This window comes from Brienomyrus brachyistius, unplaced genomic scaffold (genome assembly GCF_023856365.1).
Source record: "Brienomyrus brachyistius isolate T26 unplaced genomic scaffold, BBRACH_0.4 scaffold27, whole genome shotgun sequence".
Classification (NCBI taxonomy): domain Eukaryota; kingdom Metazoa; phylum Chordata; class Actinopteri; order Osteoglossiformes; family Mormyridae; genus Brienomyrus; species Brienomyrus brachyistius.
Genome location: NW_026042306.1, coordinates 2,222,110 through 2,240,839, shown reverse-complemented (window position 1 = coordinate 2,240,839; position 18,730 = coordinate 2,222,110). Strand labels below are relative to the sequence as shown.

The window sequence follows — 18,730 nt, the reverse complement described above, 5'->3', positions numbered from 1 at the left end:
GTCCTTGTCCTAGATGGATTGCCTTCCAAGGTTAACGAACTCCGTCTGTCCGTCTATTTACCCATAGATGGGACTCAGTCACCTTGAGTTTGAGGGTCTATTCCAGATGGCCGTTGGCTCATGAGTGAGCTCATCCGCCCTTTGATAGATGGGCCTTGTTTTTACTCCCATCAGGGTGTCTGGCCACCCTCCTCAGCCCAGTTCAATCATATCTTGAACTATGCTGGGGGAAACGGTTTAGTAGCCGTTTGCTCAACCCATGGAACAGGTGGTACTGGTTTACAGGTTACCAGTAGCAAGCCATTAACCCGGCCTGACCTGACCTGCTTGAAGCCCTACAACCCTTTCTAAGGCGGCAATGTCCTTTTTAAGGTATGGTGACCAAACCTGTAAACAATATTCTAGGTGGGGTCTTACCAAGGAATAGTATAATCGTAGCATCACATGCCTTAAACTCCACACACCTAGAGATGTAACCCAATAACCTACTGGCCTTTTTTATTGCTTCCCTACACTGGCGAGAGTGGGACATGGAAGCATCAACATACATACAGAGTTCTTTCTCATAATCAGCTACCTTTATTTCAGTGGAACTAGGGCTGAATGATATATCGGGTTTTCACGATATATCGATATATTTTCATACAAGATATATGATGAGACAATATCATTTATATCAATATAGTTTGTTGCTTTAAAATTATATTCATAGCGCCACCATTTTGCCTATTTCTCCTCACCCTGTCTGTCTCCTACAATACTGCGCCCTGCCTCAACCCTCTCCGAACACAACCCACCCCTCCCACTCACTCACTCACTCACTCACTCACAAGTCCTGCATGCAGCGACAACATGGAGACAGGCACAGACAGGATGGCCTTCTATGATCCAGGGGAGGCCCCGGGCCCAGGGGCGGTGGCCTTGCCCACCCCTCCTATAGCTCCGCCCCTGATGCAGGCCCACTGTGACATTGTGCCTCTAATAACCACTTGCTGCTTCCTGTCTGTTAACCAGTTTTCAATCCAAGCTGCTATAGTTCCTAAAATCCCAGCAGTTTTGAGCTTAAGCAAGAGCTATTTCTGGGGGACAACATCAAAGGCCTTCTGGAAATCTAAATAGATCAAATCATAGGCCTTTTTGTGATTAATTTCTCTTGTAGCTACTTCAAAAACCTCAAGTAAATTAGTTAAATAGGATCTACCTTTCCTAAATCCAGAGACAGCAAACTTTTTTCCTTTTTTTAATGTTTACTAGGCAATCTTCAAAAGAAACATATCAATAATATTGCAAAGCTTGCTAAATTTTGTTTCCTACGACAGAGGAAAAATGTTTTAGTGAAACCTAACTCCCTTGAGCTTAGTCAGCTAGTGTCTTGGCAGTGCAAATGCAGAGCAAACTACAGACACACCAGTGCACACAGTGCTCACACAGAGCTCACAGTGGTGTAGGCCAAGGCGTAAGCTCTGTGTGGGCTCGATGTACTGTACTGAAGTATAAAGCATTCTTAAGCCATTGTGGAAGATGTGTTTTAGGTTTAGCCAGGAAGGAGCCAACAGTTAGCCTGATCCGTTCACTTCAGCCACTATCAGTCACAGAACCAAAGTTTTCAATGTCACAGTTTGGCCAAGAAGTCCAGACCAACAACGTCCTTCAATAAAAGAGTAAATAAGTAAGTAAAATTTATTTATAGACTGCCTTTCACAGACAGCAGTCACAAGGCATTGAACAATATAAATGTGCTAAAATGTACAAAGACCAAACAAAACCAACATCAGAAGATAGATATCAAAATAACAGATAAACTGTACTAGTCACATGCAAAACCCGAACACATAGCATCTATGTCTCAACACATGCAAAAAAACAGGGAGCACTAAAAACACTCATTGCTCCGTCTCTCAAGGGCCCCAATCAGAGCCTCTATTGACTCCGTGGAGATTACAGCATCGTCAGTAAAGTGAAAATTGGTAAATTTTCCCTACCAAGAGATGCCCCACAGCCATTGCACCCAGAGTAGGACCAAGAACACTCCTCCTGATGAATCCCAGAATTTGCTGGGAAGACCACAGAAGTGCGGCTCAAAAGACACCTATGAAGAAGAAAATTTTGGACCCACAATTTCCCTTGCCCGGACGTGGGTCACCGGGGCCCCCCCCTGGAGCCAGGCCTGGGGGTGGGGCTCGATGGCGAGCGCCTGGTGGCCAGGCCTACACCCATGGGGCCTGGTCGGGCGCAGCCCGAACAAGGCACGTGGGTCCCCCTTCCAATGGGCTCACCACCCATGGGAGGGGCCATAGGGGTTGGGTGCGAGGTGATCTGGGCGGCGGCCAAAGGCGGGGACCTTGGTGGTCTGATCCTCGGCTGCAGAAGCTAGCTCTAGGGACATGGAATGTCACCTCTCTGATGGGGAAGGAGCCTGAGCTGGTGCGCGAGGTTGTGAAGTTCCGGCTAGATATAGTCGGACTCACCTTGACGCACGGCTTGGGCTCTGGAGCCAGTCTCCTTGAGGGGGGTTGGACCCTTTTCCACTCTGGAGTTGCCCACGGGGAGAGGCGCCGAGCGGGCGTGGGCATACTTATTGCCCCCCAGGCTGTACATTGGGGTTCACCGCAGTGGACGAGAGGGTAGCCTCCCTTTGCCTTCGGGTGGGGGGACGGGTCCTGACTGTTGTTTGCGCTTATGCGCCAAACGGCAGTTCAGAATACCCACCCTTTTTGGAGTCCTTGGAAGGGGTGTTGGAGAGCGTTCCTCCTGGGGACTCTCTTGTTCTGCTGGGGGACTTCAATGCTCACGTGGGCAATGACAGTGAGACCTGGAGGGGCGTGATTGGGAGGAACGGCCCCCCGGATCTGAACCCGAGCGGTGTTTTGTTATTGGACTTCTGTGCTCGTCACGGATTGTCCATAATGAACACCATGTTCAAGCATAAGGGTGTCCATATGTGCACTTGGCACCAGGACACCCTAGGCCGCAGTTCGATGATCGACTTTGTAGTCGTGTCGTTGGACTTGCTGCCGCATGTCTTGGACACTTGTGTGGAGAGGGGCGGACCTGTCAACCGATCACTACCTGGTGGTGGGTTGGCTCCGCTGGTGGGGGAAGAAGCCGGCCAGGCCTGGCAGGCCCAAGCGTATAGTGAGGGTCTGCTGGGAACGTCTGGCGGAATCCCCTGTCAGGGAGAGTTTCAACTCCTACCTCCGGCAGAACTTCTCCCATATCCCGGGGGAGGCGGGGGACATTGACTCCGAATGGGCCATGTTCCGTGCCTCCATTGTGGAGGCGGCTGACCGGAGCTGCGGCCGTAAGGTAGTCGGTGCCTGTCGCGGCAGCAATCCCCGAACCCGCTGGTGGACACTGGTGGTAAGGGATGCCGTCAAGCTGAAGAAGGAGTCCTATCGGGCCTTTTTGGCCTGTGGGACTCCAGACGCAGCTGACAGCTACCGGCAGGCCAAGCGGGATGCGGCTTTGGCAGTCGCTGAGGCAAAAACTCGGGTGTGGGAGGAGTTTGGTGAGGCCATGGAGAACGACTTCCGGACGGCTTCGAGGAGATTCTGGTCCACCATCCAGCGGCTTAGGGCAGGAAAGCGGTACAGCATCAACACTATTTATGGTGGGGATGGTGCGCTGCTGACCTCAGCTCGGGACGTTTTGGGTCGGTGGAGGGAATATTTCGAAGACCTCCTCAATCCCACCGACACGTCTTCCGATATGGAAGCAGAGTGTGGGGACTTGGGGGTGGACTCGCCTATCTCGGGGGTGGAGGTCGCTGAGGTGGTCAAAAAGCTCCTCGGTGGCCGGGCCCCAAGGGTGGATGAGATTCGCCCGGAGTTCCTCAAGGCTCTGGATGCTGCGGGGCTGTCCTGGTTGACACGCATCTGCAGCATCGCGTGGACATCGGGGGCAGTACCTCTGGACTGGCAGACCGGGGTGGTGGTCCCCCTCTTAAAGAAGGGGGACCGGAGGGTGTGCTCCAACTACAGGGGGATCACACTCCTCAGCCTCCCTGGCAAGGTCTATTCGGGGGTCCTGGAGAGGAGGGTCCGCAGGATTGTCGAACCTCGGATTCAGGAGGAGCAGTGTGGTTTTCGACCCTGGCCGTGGAACAGTGGACCAGCTCTATACTCTCAGCAGGGTTCTGGAGGGTTCATGGGAGTTTGCCCGACAAGTCTACATGTGTTTTGTGGACTTGGAGAAGACATTCGACCGTGTTCCTCGGGGAGTCCTGTGGGGAGTGCTCCGGGAGTATGGGGTACCGGGCTTCCTTTTAAGGGCGGTTCGGTCCCTGTATGACCGGTGCCAGAGTTTGGTCCGCATGGGCGGCAATAAGTCGGACTCGTTTCCGGTGAGGGTTGGACTCCGTCAGGGCTGCCCTTTGTCACCGATTCTGTTCATAGCTTTTATGGACAGAATTTCTAGGCGCAGCCAGGGCGTTGAGGGTGTCCGGTTTGGTGACCTCAGGATTAGGTCTCTGCTTTTTGCGGATGATGTGGTTCTGTTGGCCTCATCGGACCGTGACCTTCGGCTCTCACTGGAGCAGTTCGCAGCCGAGTGTGAAGCGGCTGGGATGAGAATCAGCACCTCCAAATCCGAGACCATGGTTCTCAGCCGGAAAAGGGTAGAATGCTCTCTCCGGGTTGGGGATGGGGTCCTTCCCCAAGTGGAGGAGTTTAAGTATCTCGGGGTCTTGTTCACAAGTGGGGGAACAATGGAGCGGGAGATCGACAGGCGGATCGGTGCGGCGTCAGCAGTCATGCGGGCGCTGCATCGGTCTGTCATGGTGAAGAGAGAGCTGAGCCAAAAGGCAAAGCTCTCGATTTACCAGTCGATCTACGTTCCTACCCTCACCTATGGTCATGAGCTATGGGTAGTGACCGAAAGAACGGTACAAGCGGCCGAAATGAGTTTCCTCCGCAGGGTGGCTGGGCTCTCCCTTAGAGATAGGGTGAGGAGCTCGGTCATTCGGGAGGGACTCAGAGTAGAGCCGCTGCTCCTCCGCATCGAGAGGAGCCAGATGAGGTGGCTCGGGCATCTGATCAGGATGCCTCCGGGACGCCTCCCTGGGGAGGTATTCCGGGCATGTCCCACTGGGAGGAGACCCCGGGGAAGACCCAGGACACGCTAGAGAGACTATGTCTCTCGGCTGGCCTGGGAACACCTCGGGATCCCCCCAGAGGAGCTGGATGAAGTGGCCGGGGAGAGGAAAGTCTGGGTCTCCCTGCTGAGACTGCTGCCCCCGCGACCCGACCCCAGATTAAGCGGGAGATGATGGATGGATGAATGGATGGACCACAGAGGTTATGCCTCCAGCAACTTCAGGAGGATTCCACAAAATCTCAGGATATCCCACAGTGCAGCTTGAACAATCAAGTCTGACACTTTATGAAAATCACCAAAGGTTGCAAAGAAACCCTGCCAATATTCGCATTTGCACCCAACGCGAACCTTCAGTGCCAGGATGTAGTCAATGGGGGACTTTTTGGGATTAAAAGCAGACTGCTCTGCTCACTAATAGGTGAGCAGGTGACCATGGATCCTGTTCAGGATGACCCTATCAAGCACTGAGAGCAGTGTTAACTCCTTGTAGGGGACAACAAGTCCTGTTTTCCAGTCAGTAAAGATAACGACTGTCTCTCAAATGAAAGCAAAGGTTGCTTGCAACATCAGGAGGACAGGCTTACCACCAGTCCGGAGAAGTTCACCCTGGATACAACAGATCCCTGGGGCCTTCACCCCCAGCTATTTCACCATTCAAAATGGGAGGATCAGCCTCAAGAACATGAACCCAGAGATGTCCAGCTAAGATATTGCGGATTTAAATGATCTTTTTTTTTTTGATAGACAGACATTGGGTAATAGGAGTCAGTGCTTCTGTTATGGCATCACAGTAAAGTTGAATATGATGGCATATTGGGAAAAACAACAGGTAACAGTTGAACACAATAAAATATTGTGAATTAGAAAGATGCCAAAGGACTTAATAAAAATATCTTTTACCTTTTTTAGATGTTCCTGTAGCCGTTTTACCAAAGACTCCAGCTGAGTTACTTTACCAGCCAGGCCAGCGGAGGCATCACAACTAAAAGCAAACAAAACAAGACCCTGGTAAATATATGACTCTGGCTGTCTTCTACCCTACATGATTGTATAAAAAATGTAAATCATACCTAACAAAATTTAAAATATAAAGAAGACTAAAACAGTGAATTGTAAAAATGACAATAATTTTGTGACTTTATGAGGTACACATGTTTATGATGATGAATAGTCTCCTAGCAGCAAATAATGCGGTGAGCGGACAGGGAACAGAGATTGGTGTGATAGATGAAAAATATGCAGTCAATGGCAGTTTTGTGGGCAAAAATTGCCTTGTTAGTGAGAGAGGTCAGAGGAGAATGGGCAGAGTCATTAAAGCTAACAAGAAGACCATGACTGCAAAAATAAGAGTAAGGCTTCCCAGAGTCTACTCTTAAAGTAGATCTGGAGACAAAAAGGTACCAATAATATGTAGACAGAGGTGGATAGTTTGGGTCTAGAAAGTAAAAATGCAGACTAAGATTTTGTTTCAATCAACCAGTTGAGTACTCTGTCTGGATTTTTACTTTCTGGACCTGAACTATCCACCTCTCTATAGAGGTGAACCCAAAAACAGTGGCCAATAAGTGTATTTCATATACGCATTACAATAACCCCTTCACATTCACACATTTGGTATTCGTGGTTTGGTTATTCATGAACTGGCCGTGAACAATTAAATTGGAATATTTTTGGACCTTGCTGAAAGATCTGAGAAACTTGCAGATGACGTGTATGCCCAAAATAAAGCTTTGGATCACATGAAATCACGTAATATGTAAGTATTAGTAATACATAATATTTTTAGTGTAAGTGTTATTGTTGTTGTCCCCCATATATTGTTAACATTAAAAGTCTTGGTTTGGAGATGTCACACATCTCAGTAACGAGCTTCACTCATGTGTTAGCTGTCTTTTTGAACGTGGAATCTTGGGTTTCTTAAAGTAAATTTTTAATAATGGGTACAAAAGTTGTGCTTGCAGTGCATGCATTAGTAACTTTGTATATACAGTGGCATAATTTAGATGGTTTGTATATTATAAGAGGAGGGTAGGAAATGACATGGTCTTGGTAGGAAATGACAAAGTAATTTGATATGCAAAGTGTACAGTACACTACTGTTTGTTTTATAAATTAGTAATAAATGGGCTTATGTTTAACCAGGCTAGTAGATTGCTATGATTTGAGGTTAGCAGTGCGCTAAGTATTATTCACGAATTTGCATGGAACTTCCATCACTAACCTCACGAAGTAAAGAGGTTATTGTATAAGGTATATGTCATGACCTGAAACTGTCACAAATATGTGGAGAAACCTTTGGAATGAGAGAAAAGCAGCACATTTTCTACTCCTTGGTGAAGCAAACCTGGCAGAGGAGCTCGACTGCAGGTCCAGCTGCCGTTCACCGTGCTTGGGGCTGGAGGATGGTGTCTCTACTCTGATGTTCGACTCTTGACTCGGAAAGAATGCAGAACTCCGGACTGAAAGTGAAGAGGCAGAGAACATCACTTGAATCAGGCTTATCAAAGACAGGTGATTGTTAGATGTTTAATCAGTTCTTTTCTCCTCACTGTCAAAGACATCTGCGCAGTCGACCAGGCTGGTCCATCCTAGCCCACCGCTGGAGTGGGTAGCTGGGAGCGGCATCAAAGTCGGCCCCAGGTGCTGTGGGCTCCGACGATCATGCAGGTCCGCCAGGGAGGTGTCAGAGGCTGAGAAATCACCTGCAAATAAGCAGCATGAGAGGAACAACGGGCAATACATCAGAGAAAGTCGCAAAGGTTTGCAAACAACACCAGTGTCTTGACAAGCTTGTTTTTGACGAGATCAAATAGCTACAGTATCAATACCAGCAGCTCATTATTCAGGTAGGAGTAACTATATAACAATAACATTAAAATCTTCTGAAGGACTTGCAGGGCGCACCGTGCAGTTTCACGCCCATCTTGTAGGAGGGCCGGCGGAGGGGTGGCCCGCGGGTCGTCGGGGAGCGCGGCATAGTGGAGCAGCTGAAGAGGACATCACTAGGCGATTCGGGCTCCAGCAGGGGGCTGCCCAGTGCCGACCTGCATGTGCCTCGGTAGATGCTCTCATCTGACAGTGTGCGGTGCAGGGAGTGCCGAGCTGGCGAGGCATGCGGGCTGGATGAAGTCTACAGAGAGGTGAGCAGAAAGCGGATGCTGTGAGGGCAGTTTAATTGCATTGTCCCAATGATTTTTGATTAATGATACGAGATTAATTCTTATTCTTCTAGGCTCATTCCTCTAGGCTCACAGCTAGGACACTGTGTATACATTACTTTTATTACTTTCTTTATCATAAAAAATAGATACAAATCCATCCATCCATTTTCTGTACCCGCTTGTCTTATTCAGGGTTGTGGGTGACCAGAGCCTATCCCAGAAGCTATGGGAGCAAGGCAAGGAACAACCCAGGATGAGGCACCAACCCATCACAGGGCACACTCACACACTATTCACACCAACGGGCAATTTGGAAATCTTTTTGGACTGCAGGGGGGAAACCAGTGTCATGACTTGCTCATACAATCCTCCTGTGTGCCACGCCCCCTCATTTACCACGTGTACAATCCCGATTGTGGCCAGCTGTTTCCTGTTATTTCTGCTTAGTCCTGTGTATTTTAGTCCATGTCTGAGCCTGTTTCCCTAGGTCTGTCATTGAAATCTCTCGTGCTGGTTTGCCGTCCCTCTTTTGTTTTATGTATTCTCCGTCAATAAAGCCCTCGTTTCCCTGACTACCTAGACTTCTCCTGCTCTGTCCCCGCAGGGCGTGACAACCGGAGTGCCTGGAGGAAACTCCATGATGACACAGGAAGAACATGTAAACTTCACACACATGGAGCCATGGAAGAAACTCCCAGATGAGGCAACAGTGTTAATCACTCCACCATAATGCCACCCCTAGATACAAATCACACTACTATTACTAATTGTGACTATGACAGGCAAAAATATAACCAGTTCAGTGTTTCAGCTTATTAGAGTACTTTGGAGTGCTTGTGTCTAGGAGGCGAGATGTCCAATGGGATAGCTTTCTCTTCTGTGGTGGCTATGACAATTTCCCTAGGGGAGGATCTCGACTGAGGTAGCCCACCATCCTGTCCATCATTCTGGGGTCGCCTACACAAAAAAAATAAAAATAAAACAACAACCAAAAAGAAGAAATGTCAGCAAAAAACAAATAGCTCTAATGCAAAGCACTTAAAGAGCAATGATTTCCATCCATACGCCTTCTATAACCACTAATCCTACTCTGGGTTTCTGGAGTTCTGGATTGAGGCTAGGGGCTTAAGGCAGGGAACAACCCAAGATGGGGCTCCAACCCATCACACGGTACACTCAGACACCATTCACTCATATAGGCACACCTACAATTTGGTAATGATTTCCAGATATTCTGATAAAAAATTAAATGAATACACAGAATACACAACCTCCATTCAGTTTATCATGCTAAGAAATTCAGTATAAAAGAGCATTTTCTCGGCCCTAATGTACATATTTCCAGTTCAGAATCATGCAGCGCAGTTTTCTTGGCAAAAAGGCCTCTGTTGACCTTCAGCCCGTCTGCCCTTACTTGCGTGTGTCCCCAAAATCCACAGAGTTTATGGTGCCACCTGGTTTTTTCCAGCCAATCAAGTACTTGCTGGTAGCACCCTGTCTTGGATAAAAGGATTTTGGGCCCTGCATGGCAGAGTTTTGTGAAGAGGAGGCAGCCAGAGATGAATCTTCACGAGTGCTGCGGCTAGATTTCAGGACCAGGGGACTACCACAGCGTCTGGAACTGTGCAGAGAGGCAAGAAAGTATGAGTCACCAACATGTATAGCTCACACAATCGAATCAAATACAGGATGCAGAAACGGGATTCAGGTAAGAAAATTTGTGCCATAGTTGAATTGGGGATCACTGTGATTATATAGTATGTAGAATATATGTAACGGAGTGGAAATGCATTTTGGTTTAGGATGTTATCGGCTTTGAATATTTTGTACTAGTTATTGAACAGTTTTACCGCCAGAGGAAGATTTCCATGTCATAGGAACACATTTTCAGCTGTTACAGTCCCAAATATTTTCAGCTTTGGTTTGACATTAGGAAAAGAAATAAGGTATTCTATAGACAATACAGGAGTATATAAATTGCAGCAGATAACAATGCAGCAGTCTAAATAACAGGAAAAAATAATTAGAAATAATTAGAAAAAAAAAACATTTTAAATCTGTGCATTTTAGCAACAGTAATATTTTGTATTTTATCACTGTGAAGTCATTTTATGAAAATGATTTTGAGATAATCTTTGCTCATGTTGAATAGTTGACTGAAGAATTATGAATGTGGTAAATATGATGATCATACCTTGACTGGGAGGCCATGCTGATGAGGCTGGATGGAGCTCGGGATGCAGGCTCGATTGCCCCTGGAGGAATCGAGGACTCTGCAACCTGCAGGGACCGCTCTAGCTGGCGACGACTTCCCTCTGAGGAGCTGGGCTGCCAGGCTGAGGAAGGTCTCTCTTTTGGGGGTACAGACCCAGTGACCAGGATGGAACTAGAAGCGCCATGGATGGCCCCACAAGATGTACCATCAGTGCCACCGTCCTGCAGGCCATCGCCCCCATAGCCGCTATGGTCGGGGTCAGACTGCTCCCCCATGCTGCCTGCTTCATACCATTTGTCCTCACTGTGTGTGCTACTGGATGTGTTGCTGGACATTGTAGTGCTGCTGGAGTGCCCGGAGTACGATGCTTCACTCTGAAAATGGTAAAAGGGGCAGCAATGAGACCAAAAGTGTAGACTAAAATACTTTCATAATCAAAGCGCATTCTACAACCAGAGTCCTTTTATTCTCCAAAGAGAACAGGCAAGCAAAAATATTAGGGCTCCAACCAGTATATAAATTTTATTTTTAACTCTGGTAAATGATAAAAGGAAACCTTAATAAAGTGCAGTAAAATGAATGAATGCTTGGGAACAGGCTTGTCACTTGGTCCGCCCAACTAATCCATATCCGTTCCACACTTCCACCCCAACCTGTACAATTTAAAGAGGTACTGGATGGATCACCTGGAAATGTGAAAGTTGATAAATGTTTTTACTTGAATACTCTTGTTCCTTCTTGTGGTATGTAAATCTGAGATTACATATATTCCTTTATTGCACATACCAAATACATGGCAATTTGCAGAATCTTTCCCCACCAATTAGGTGGTTGCTTGTATTCCTTAGTGCATGTTTTAATGACCATATCTGAAAATGTCATTTATATTTTTTATATGTTTAAATGTTGATATATTCTATTTATTTCTCTTTTACTCTGTGACCAACAATTTCCATGACATAACAATAAGAACTGTAACAGATACATTAATGGTATATACAGATCCCGGGAGGGGCCATGGACAAGTTTTTTTAATTTTTTGTCTGGGTGTATGATGTACATCTAACTCATTTAGTCATGGAAGCAGAACTTGCCTCAGGCAAATGCCATGACAGAAATGATTATGAAACTAGTGTAAGTAGATATAGGCAAGTCACTGATAAAGGAAGCAGTGACTCAAAAGAACATTCAAAAATAACATCACATTAGTGGTTGAAGAGGTTAATGATCACTAAGGGTATGACTAAATAACCATTAGGGTTGATGGTTATTTGCAGCTGTAAATCGACTGGCAGGATTGATCAAAGATGTTCTAAAAATGTATCTTGTGCAACAGTGAAGAACATTATGGTGGAGGCAAATGAAAGTGCTAAAAATGTTCAAAGCAGAAAGAGGAACAGGACAATAGCTTCTAAAGGATTCACAGGAAAATACTGAAAATATAATTAAATAAGCATCAAGGCCTACTCAGAGAAAGCTGCCTGAATGTCAATTCAAACAATTGCTACGTAAGCAGCAGGAAGATTCCAAAGGCACGCAAAGACAAGGCTGACTGGCTAGCGATGCCATCAGATGGTGTACACAGCAGGGATAGTGAAGATCCACACACAGACAGGCAGCACTGCTGGTCAGCATAATAAAATAAAAGTAACACAACAAAAAGGAGCATGAACATGGTTTTATATGTCAAGTAGTGATTTTGGGAGACTATAGGAAGATCTACTTACCTATGAGGTAGAAAAAGCAAGTTATCAAAAAAGTTGCAGTCACAGTACTAGTATTAGTATTGTCAGATTCATGGAAGCTTGAAAAGACAAACTAAAAATTGCCAAAGAAAATAAAATGTAGCAGATGAGCTGCATCTCCTGGCAATGTCTGGCAGATTCAGACATGGCAACTTTGTTGAAAGCATGAGTGACATCGATTTCACTTTAGCAGTTGACAAGGAGGCATATGAGGCCCAGGTCAGTCACCCAAGGCAAAGCGTTCCATGAAAAGAGTGCCAACTGTCTTAGCCATCTTTATACAGTACACTAGCTATTTCTGCTTGGATGCAAATGAGAATTGTTCCTGAAACAGATGATTAGCCATGCTGGTATAAGCTTGTATCTAAAACAGTGGCAGCATCATACTACTGAGAGATTCCTTAGCAGCCTTAATTACCTTACCTTCATTACTTATTATATTGGTGAGGGATACATGACAAAGAACATGTAAAGAGTGGCTGAATGGAAAGGAATGAACTTGTCTAGTCGAGGAAACAAAGCCTGCTTTAATGATACCCAGTCCATGAAGGACATAGTCCTCTTGTTCACAAAGCTGATGGTGATGTGAGAAAAATATTCTGCAAGGACTAGCAGCATAATAGCAAAGTATAAAAATGTATATACCAAAATCAAAATAATGATATGGTGAAAGAGAGCTGCCATCTGGGATACACGTGTTAGTATGTCTAAGCTAGAAATATACACAAGCTTGTAAGTCTGCAGCAGTGACCACCCCTTAAGAGAGAGCCAAATTTACTGGACCAACTGTACACCTGGAATCACATGGCTATGTGCCAAACATGGGACCAACTCACTTATACACAAGTCACAAGTAAGTCATGTTACCATGAATAAGGTTAACTATCTGCAAGCCTCACAATTACTGTGCAACACTTCATAATCAGGTAAAAATTAAATTCATATCAGAAAGAGCACTGGGACATCTAATATTAAAGTAAAATGCTAATTGGCACTTTGAATAAGTTTACTTTATTTTTATGGGTCTGAAATTTGAAGGTAAAGTTATTTTTTTATTTCATCTATGTATAAATTTGAGTAACCAAAATGTATTATTTTTGGTTTCAGTGCTGCTAATAGATACTTCATGCCAGTGTGGTAAGTACATCTCTGGAAATGGTATGTGTTGATATGTTACACACACAGCAGGGATTCGGGTGCTGTAACAAAAATGATTGTTTTCCAAAGGGAGAGACTATAGTCATGAACTAACTGATCATGGGTTTTAAGTATAACCTTGATTGTATCAGTGGACATCCTGAATAAAAGAGCTGTTTTACTTTGTCAGACAACAATGTAGTCCCTTTTTGTGTGTAAAGTTTTTTTTTTTTTGCAATGTAAACCAACAGCCCAACCTGTGAATCTTCACTTTTTCTGCTTGTCCCAAAAAACTGAAACTGTTGGTGAATATCTAGTGTCATATGGTGTTTCCCTGAAAGACGCGGGGAGTTTTCACAAGTCGTGCTAAAGTCCTGGAGCAGCAATGTACTGCCAGACATCAGGACCAATTCTGAGCCAGATCCAGGATTGACATCAACTGAGAGGGACAACAAGACTCATTCATCATTTGGCAAGAGCCGCAGTGGGAAACAATGTGCTATCTCACAAACCGTGCTGCTTTGCAGGCGCTGCTGGCCAGCCCTGACAGTTCCCTACGCCCATGCCTGCATAAAATACAGCTTTGTGCATAGGCATGATTGTGTAAATCATGGGGGGGGGGGCTGCCCCCCCACATAGGATTGTGAATATTAACTAGCAATTAACACACTGCTAAACTCAGTTTTCGTCCAACTCCATTCAATCCACACAAAAAAAAACAATCCCATAATCCCACACTCCACTTCACCCTCCGTCACAATAGAAGTCTCCTCCCGCCATACATTGTAAGTAATTAATACAAATGCATGAATTAGCTAAACAAAGGTAAACAAACATTAATATTTGTATGTACATATTTTGTATCAAAAGGTTAGCAGTAAATGTAACAATTTCATTTCAAATAATGAAATAATATGTACTGAAAGCACTTGTGCAAATTCATCCATCCAACCTGGAGGAAACCCACAATGACATGAGGAGAACAAACAAACTCCACACACAGAGCTGGTGCAGACACTGAAATCCATATCCCAGGGGGTAAAGCAACAGCGCTAACCACTGCACCACCATATTGCCCCGCTTATTCAAATTATAAATGCAAAACAATGCATTTTTAAGTCTTGAAAGACCCCCTTCTCCCTCACAGTGGTTTGGACCACTGCCTTCTATCTTTGACCCCATTATTACACACATTAACCCAGTATGAGTGTCCATGGCTCACCACCTACGAGTAGTTACTGTGTCAGTGTTCACTTAACACACCAAATGTGTCCAACCATGTCTCTTTACTTCTATCACTCAGTAGAATAAAAGATAGTAGAATAGTAAATCACTTAATGGGTGTTGCTTCTTTCCTACTGTAAATAACTTCCATGCTGTGTGTGTTTTGTCAGCCAGTAAAAATGGCTAAAAAATAAAACGGATACACAATTGTTTTGTAGTGCAGCAAAACATCAGGTAAGTAAAAACAAATGTCCCCAATAATGTCGAAGGCAATTTGATAAGATCTTAAGAAAAGAATGAATGTAATGACTTCATAGTGTCTTTAAAACATTTGAAAATTCTATCTTTATGGTATTTACAAATCACATATAATAATAGTAAGGGTTTCCTTTGTATATATTTAATACCAGTATTTTTGTCGGCATCTTTTGTGTCCTCCTCAAGGAATTGCTCTCGAAACATTTTTCAGTTTATTATCCCCCCCGACAGTGAAATGAAAATTTCGCTCATGACTTTGCTTGCCAGTGGCTGTGCACCAGCGGAGATGTCAAGATATGGCATTCTGTCCAGAGAAATCCAAGAGGAGGCCAGCAGTGTGCCATCTCTGACCCAGATCAGACATCAGTGAGCCCCACCCACACCCCAAGAACAACAAACAAAATTCAAGTAGGCTTTCACAGACTGACCTGGCTAATTTTCTTGGGGGAGATATGTATGACCTGCTCCTGTCTCTGAATCCGGGGGGCACCAGAGTAGGGCTGGCCGGACTTACTGACTGGCAGGTCTGAAACACACAACACAGCATTCAGCACATATTTCTGTCACATACATCTTCAAATATTGCTCCATGCCTACCGTCATTTCCAGTTGTACTGTAAGTGGTCACTGATAGAAATCATGAGACAATTAAACAGCATCATTTTGCTTCTGATAAAAAATATGCAAAAACATTAAAAAGTAAAAAAGGACCATAAATAAAAAGAACCTCTCCTGGAGCTGACATCTTATCGTAATGGTGGGGTTGGCATGTTCCAATGATCCCAGGAGCTATCTTGCCCGGGGCTTTATGCCCCTGGTAGGGTCACCCAAGGCAAAGAGGTCCTGGGTGAGGAACCAGACGAAGTGTGGCTCACTAGACCCCTTATGGTAAGAAAATCATTGGATCCACAATTTCCCTTGCCCGGACGCGGGTCACCGGGGCCCCCCCCTGGAGCCAGGCCTGGGAGTGGGTCTCGATAGCGAGCGCCTGGTTTCCATGCCTGAACCCATGGGGCCTGGTCGGGCACAGCTAACCTTATGTGCGCACATGTGCGCTTAGCATCAGGACACCCTAGGCCGCAGTTCGATGATCAACTTTGTAGTTGTGTCATTGGACTTGCAGCCGCATGTCTTGGACACTCGGGTGAAGACAGCTGTCAACTGATCACTACCTGGTGGAGAGTTGGCTCCACTGGTGAGGGAGGAAGCTGGCCAGGCTTGGTAGGCCCTTAGCATATAGTGAGGGGCTGCTGAGAGCATCTGGTGGAATCTCTTGTCAGGAGGAGCTTCAATTCCTACAGTATCTCCAGCAGAACTTCTCCCATGTCCCAGGGGAGGCGAGGGACATTGAGTCCAAATGGGCCATGTTCCGTGCCTCCAATGTCGCGGGAGCAATCCCCGAACCCGCTGGTGAACACCGGTGGTGAGGGGTGCCGTTAAGCTGAAGGAGTCCTATGACTTCCGGACAGTGTCGAGGAGATTCTGGTCCACCATCCGGCGTCTCAGGGCAGGAAAGCGGTGCAACATCAGCACTGGGGAATGGGGCACTGCTGACCTCAAATCGGGACATTTTGGGTTGGTGGAGGAAATAAGACCTCCTCAATCCCACCGACATGCCTTCCAATGAGGAAGCAGAGTCTGGGTAGTTAGGGGTGGACTCCCCTATCTCTGGGGCAGAGGTCGCTGAGATGGTTAAAAAGCTCCTCAGTGGCCGGGCCCCGGGGGTGGAAGAGACCCACTCAGAGTTCCTTAAGGCTCTGGATTCTGTGGGGCTGTCCTGGTTGACACGTATCTACAACATTGCATGGACATCGGGGGCAGTGCCTTGAATTGTCGGACTGTCAAACCTTGGATTCAGGAGGAGCAGTGTGGTTTTCGCCCTGGCTGCGGAACAGTGGATCAGCTCTATACTATCAGCAGGGTCTTGGAGGGTTTGTGGGAGTTTGACCAACCAGTCTACATGTGTTTTGTGGACTTGGAGAAGGCATCCGACCGAGTCCCTCAGGGAGTCCTGTGGGGAGTGCTCTGGGAGTATGTGGTGCCGGGCTTCCATATAAGGGCTGTTTGGTCCCTGTATGACCGGTGCCAGAGCTTAGTCCACATGGCCGGCAATAAGCCGGACTCGTTTCCGGTGAGCGTTGGACTCCATCAGGGATGCCCTTTGTCACCGATTCTATTCATAGCTTTTATGGACAGAATTTCTAGGCACAGCCAGGGCGTTGAGGGTGTCCGGTTTGGTGACCTCAGGATTAGGTCTCTGCTTTTTGTAGATGATATGGTTCTATTGGCTTCATTGGACCGTGACCTTCGGCTCTCACTGGGACAGTTTGCAGCCGAGTATGAAGCGGCTGGGATGAAAATCAGCACCATTCAAATTCGATACCATGGTCCTCAGCCGGAAAAGGGTGAAATGCTCTCTCCGGGTAGGTGAGGGGGTCCTTCCCCAAGTGGAGGAGTTGTTCACGAGTGAGGGAAGGATGGAACGGGAGATCGACAGACGGATCGGTGCGGCATCAGCAGTGATGTGGGCGCTGCATCGGTCTGTCGTGGTGAAGAAAGAGCTGAGTCAAAAGGCAAAGCTCTCGATTTACCAGTTGATCTACGTTCCTACCCTCACCTATGGTCATGAGCTATGGGTAGTGACCGAAAGAACGAGATCGTGAGTACAAGTGGCCTAAATGTGTTTCCTCTGCAGGGTGGCTGGGCTCTCCCTTAGAGATAGGGTGAGCAGCTCGGTCATTCGGGGGAGACTAAGAGTAGAGCCCCTGCTCCTCCGCATTGAGAGGAGCCAGATGAGGTGGCTCGGGCATCTGCTTAGGATGCCTCCTGGATGCCTCCCTGGTGAGGTGTTCCGAGTATGTCCCACTGAAGAGGCCCCAGGGAAGACGTAGGACACGCTGGAGGGACTATGTCTCTCAGCTGGCCTGGAAATGCCTTGGGAATCCCCCAGAGGAGCTGGAAGAAGTGGCAGGGGAGAGAGAAGTCTGGGTTTCCCTGCTGAGACTGCTACCCCCACGGCCTGACCTCGGATAAGTGGAATATGATGGATGGATGGATGGATGGATGGATGGATGGATGGATGGAAATAAAAATAATATTTAAAACCTGATTTCAATCAGACACACAAGCAACCCTTAAAAAATTTCAGTCTACGTGTCCAGAAGTACAGCAATGAAAAGAGATATCATTCAGAAATCATATTCTGGTCACATTAGGGTTACTTAAGTCAAATTTAATGTAATATACTAATGGAGTTTTCCAATCTAGTACATGTTCAAGAAATATCTATAAATATTTATATATTTCATATTTTCACATCTAAAATATCCACATGCAGAATTTTCTAATATATAGATAGCTACCAATAAAAAAATAAGTTATAATTCCTGGGTTAATTTAGCAAACATCCATTCAAGCAAACGGTAACGTTTGAAAATGCTGCACAGGCACAGCTGTCCTCCATTTTAGTCACCATATCTACGTATGAAAGGCGACCACAGGGTGTGAGGGACCAAGCAGTAAGGCGACAAACACAGGAACTTAATTAAAGAAATAGGGCTTTTTTGACCCCCAAAATGCAAACAATAACAAACACAAACCTTAATAACTGGGCCGATAAAAGAGGTCAACAAAAATATAACATTACAAAGCAAAACAGTAACTGAAGCAAACTGACATTTTTAATAAGGAAACATGGGGGAACATATATAGCGGTTTGGCCAAACCAATTAACACACAAGAGGGGTAAACCAAATAAGCACTACATATAACTAAACAAAGCAATACACAGCTAAACCCCAATTCCCCCCTCTTAACATGGCAGCACATGGTTCGCTCCTACTCCAGGGGTTGTCCTTTGAGACACCTCCGCCCTCAGTCACACCTTTATGTTGAAT

At 46.2% G+C, this 18,730-nt stretch overlaps 1 protein-coding gene across 4 annotated transcripts in view; it reads right to left on the bottom strand.

Annotated features, from left to right (window-relative positions):
- LOC125720948 (signal-induced proliferation-associated 1-like protein 1) overlaps positions 1–18,730 on the bottom strand; it is a 145,550-nt gene that overhangs the window by 11,437 nt on the left and 115,383 nt on the right. For 3 of the 4 annotated variants that reach the window (XM_048996854.1, XM_048996855.1, XM_048996856.1), the window contains 8 exons: positions 15,263–15,360; positions 10,450–10,844; positions 9,670–9,876; positions 9,080–9,212; positions 7,999–8,224; positions 7,644–7,796; positions 7,439–7,553; positions 5,995–6,076 (listed from right to left, as the gene is read on the bottom strand). In XM_048996854.1, coding sequence (XP_048852811.1) covers positions 5,995–6,076; positions 7,439–7,553; positions 7,644–7,796; positions 7,999–8,224; positions 9,080–9,212; positions 9,670–9,876; positions 10,450–10,844; positions 15,263–15,360 — 1,409 coding nt within the window. The remainder of the gene's footprint in view (positions 1–5,994; positions 6,077–7,438; positions 7,554–7,643; positions 7,797–7,998; positions 8,225–9,079; positions 9,213–9,669; positions 9,877–10,449; positions 10,845–15,262; positions 15,361–18,730) is intronic. The other variant, XM_048996857.1, reaches the window with a different exon arrangement.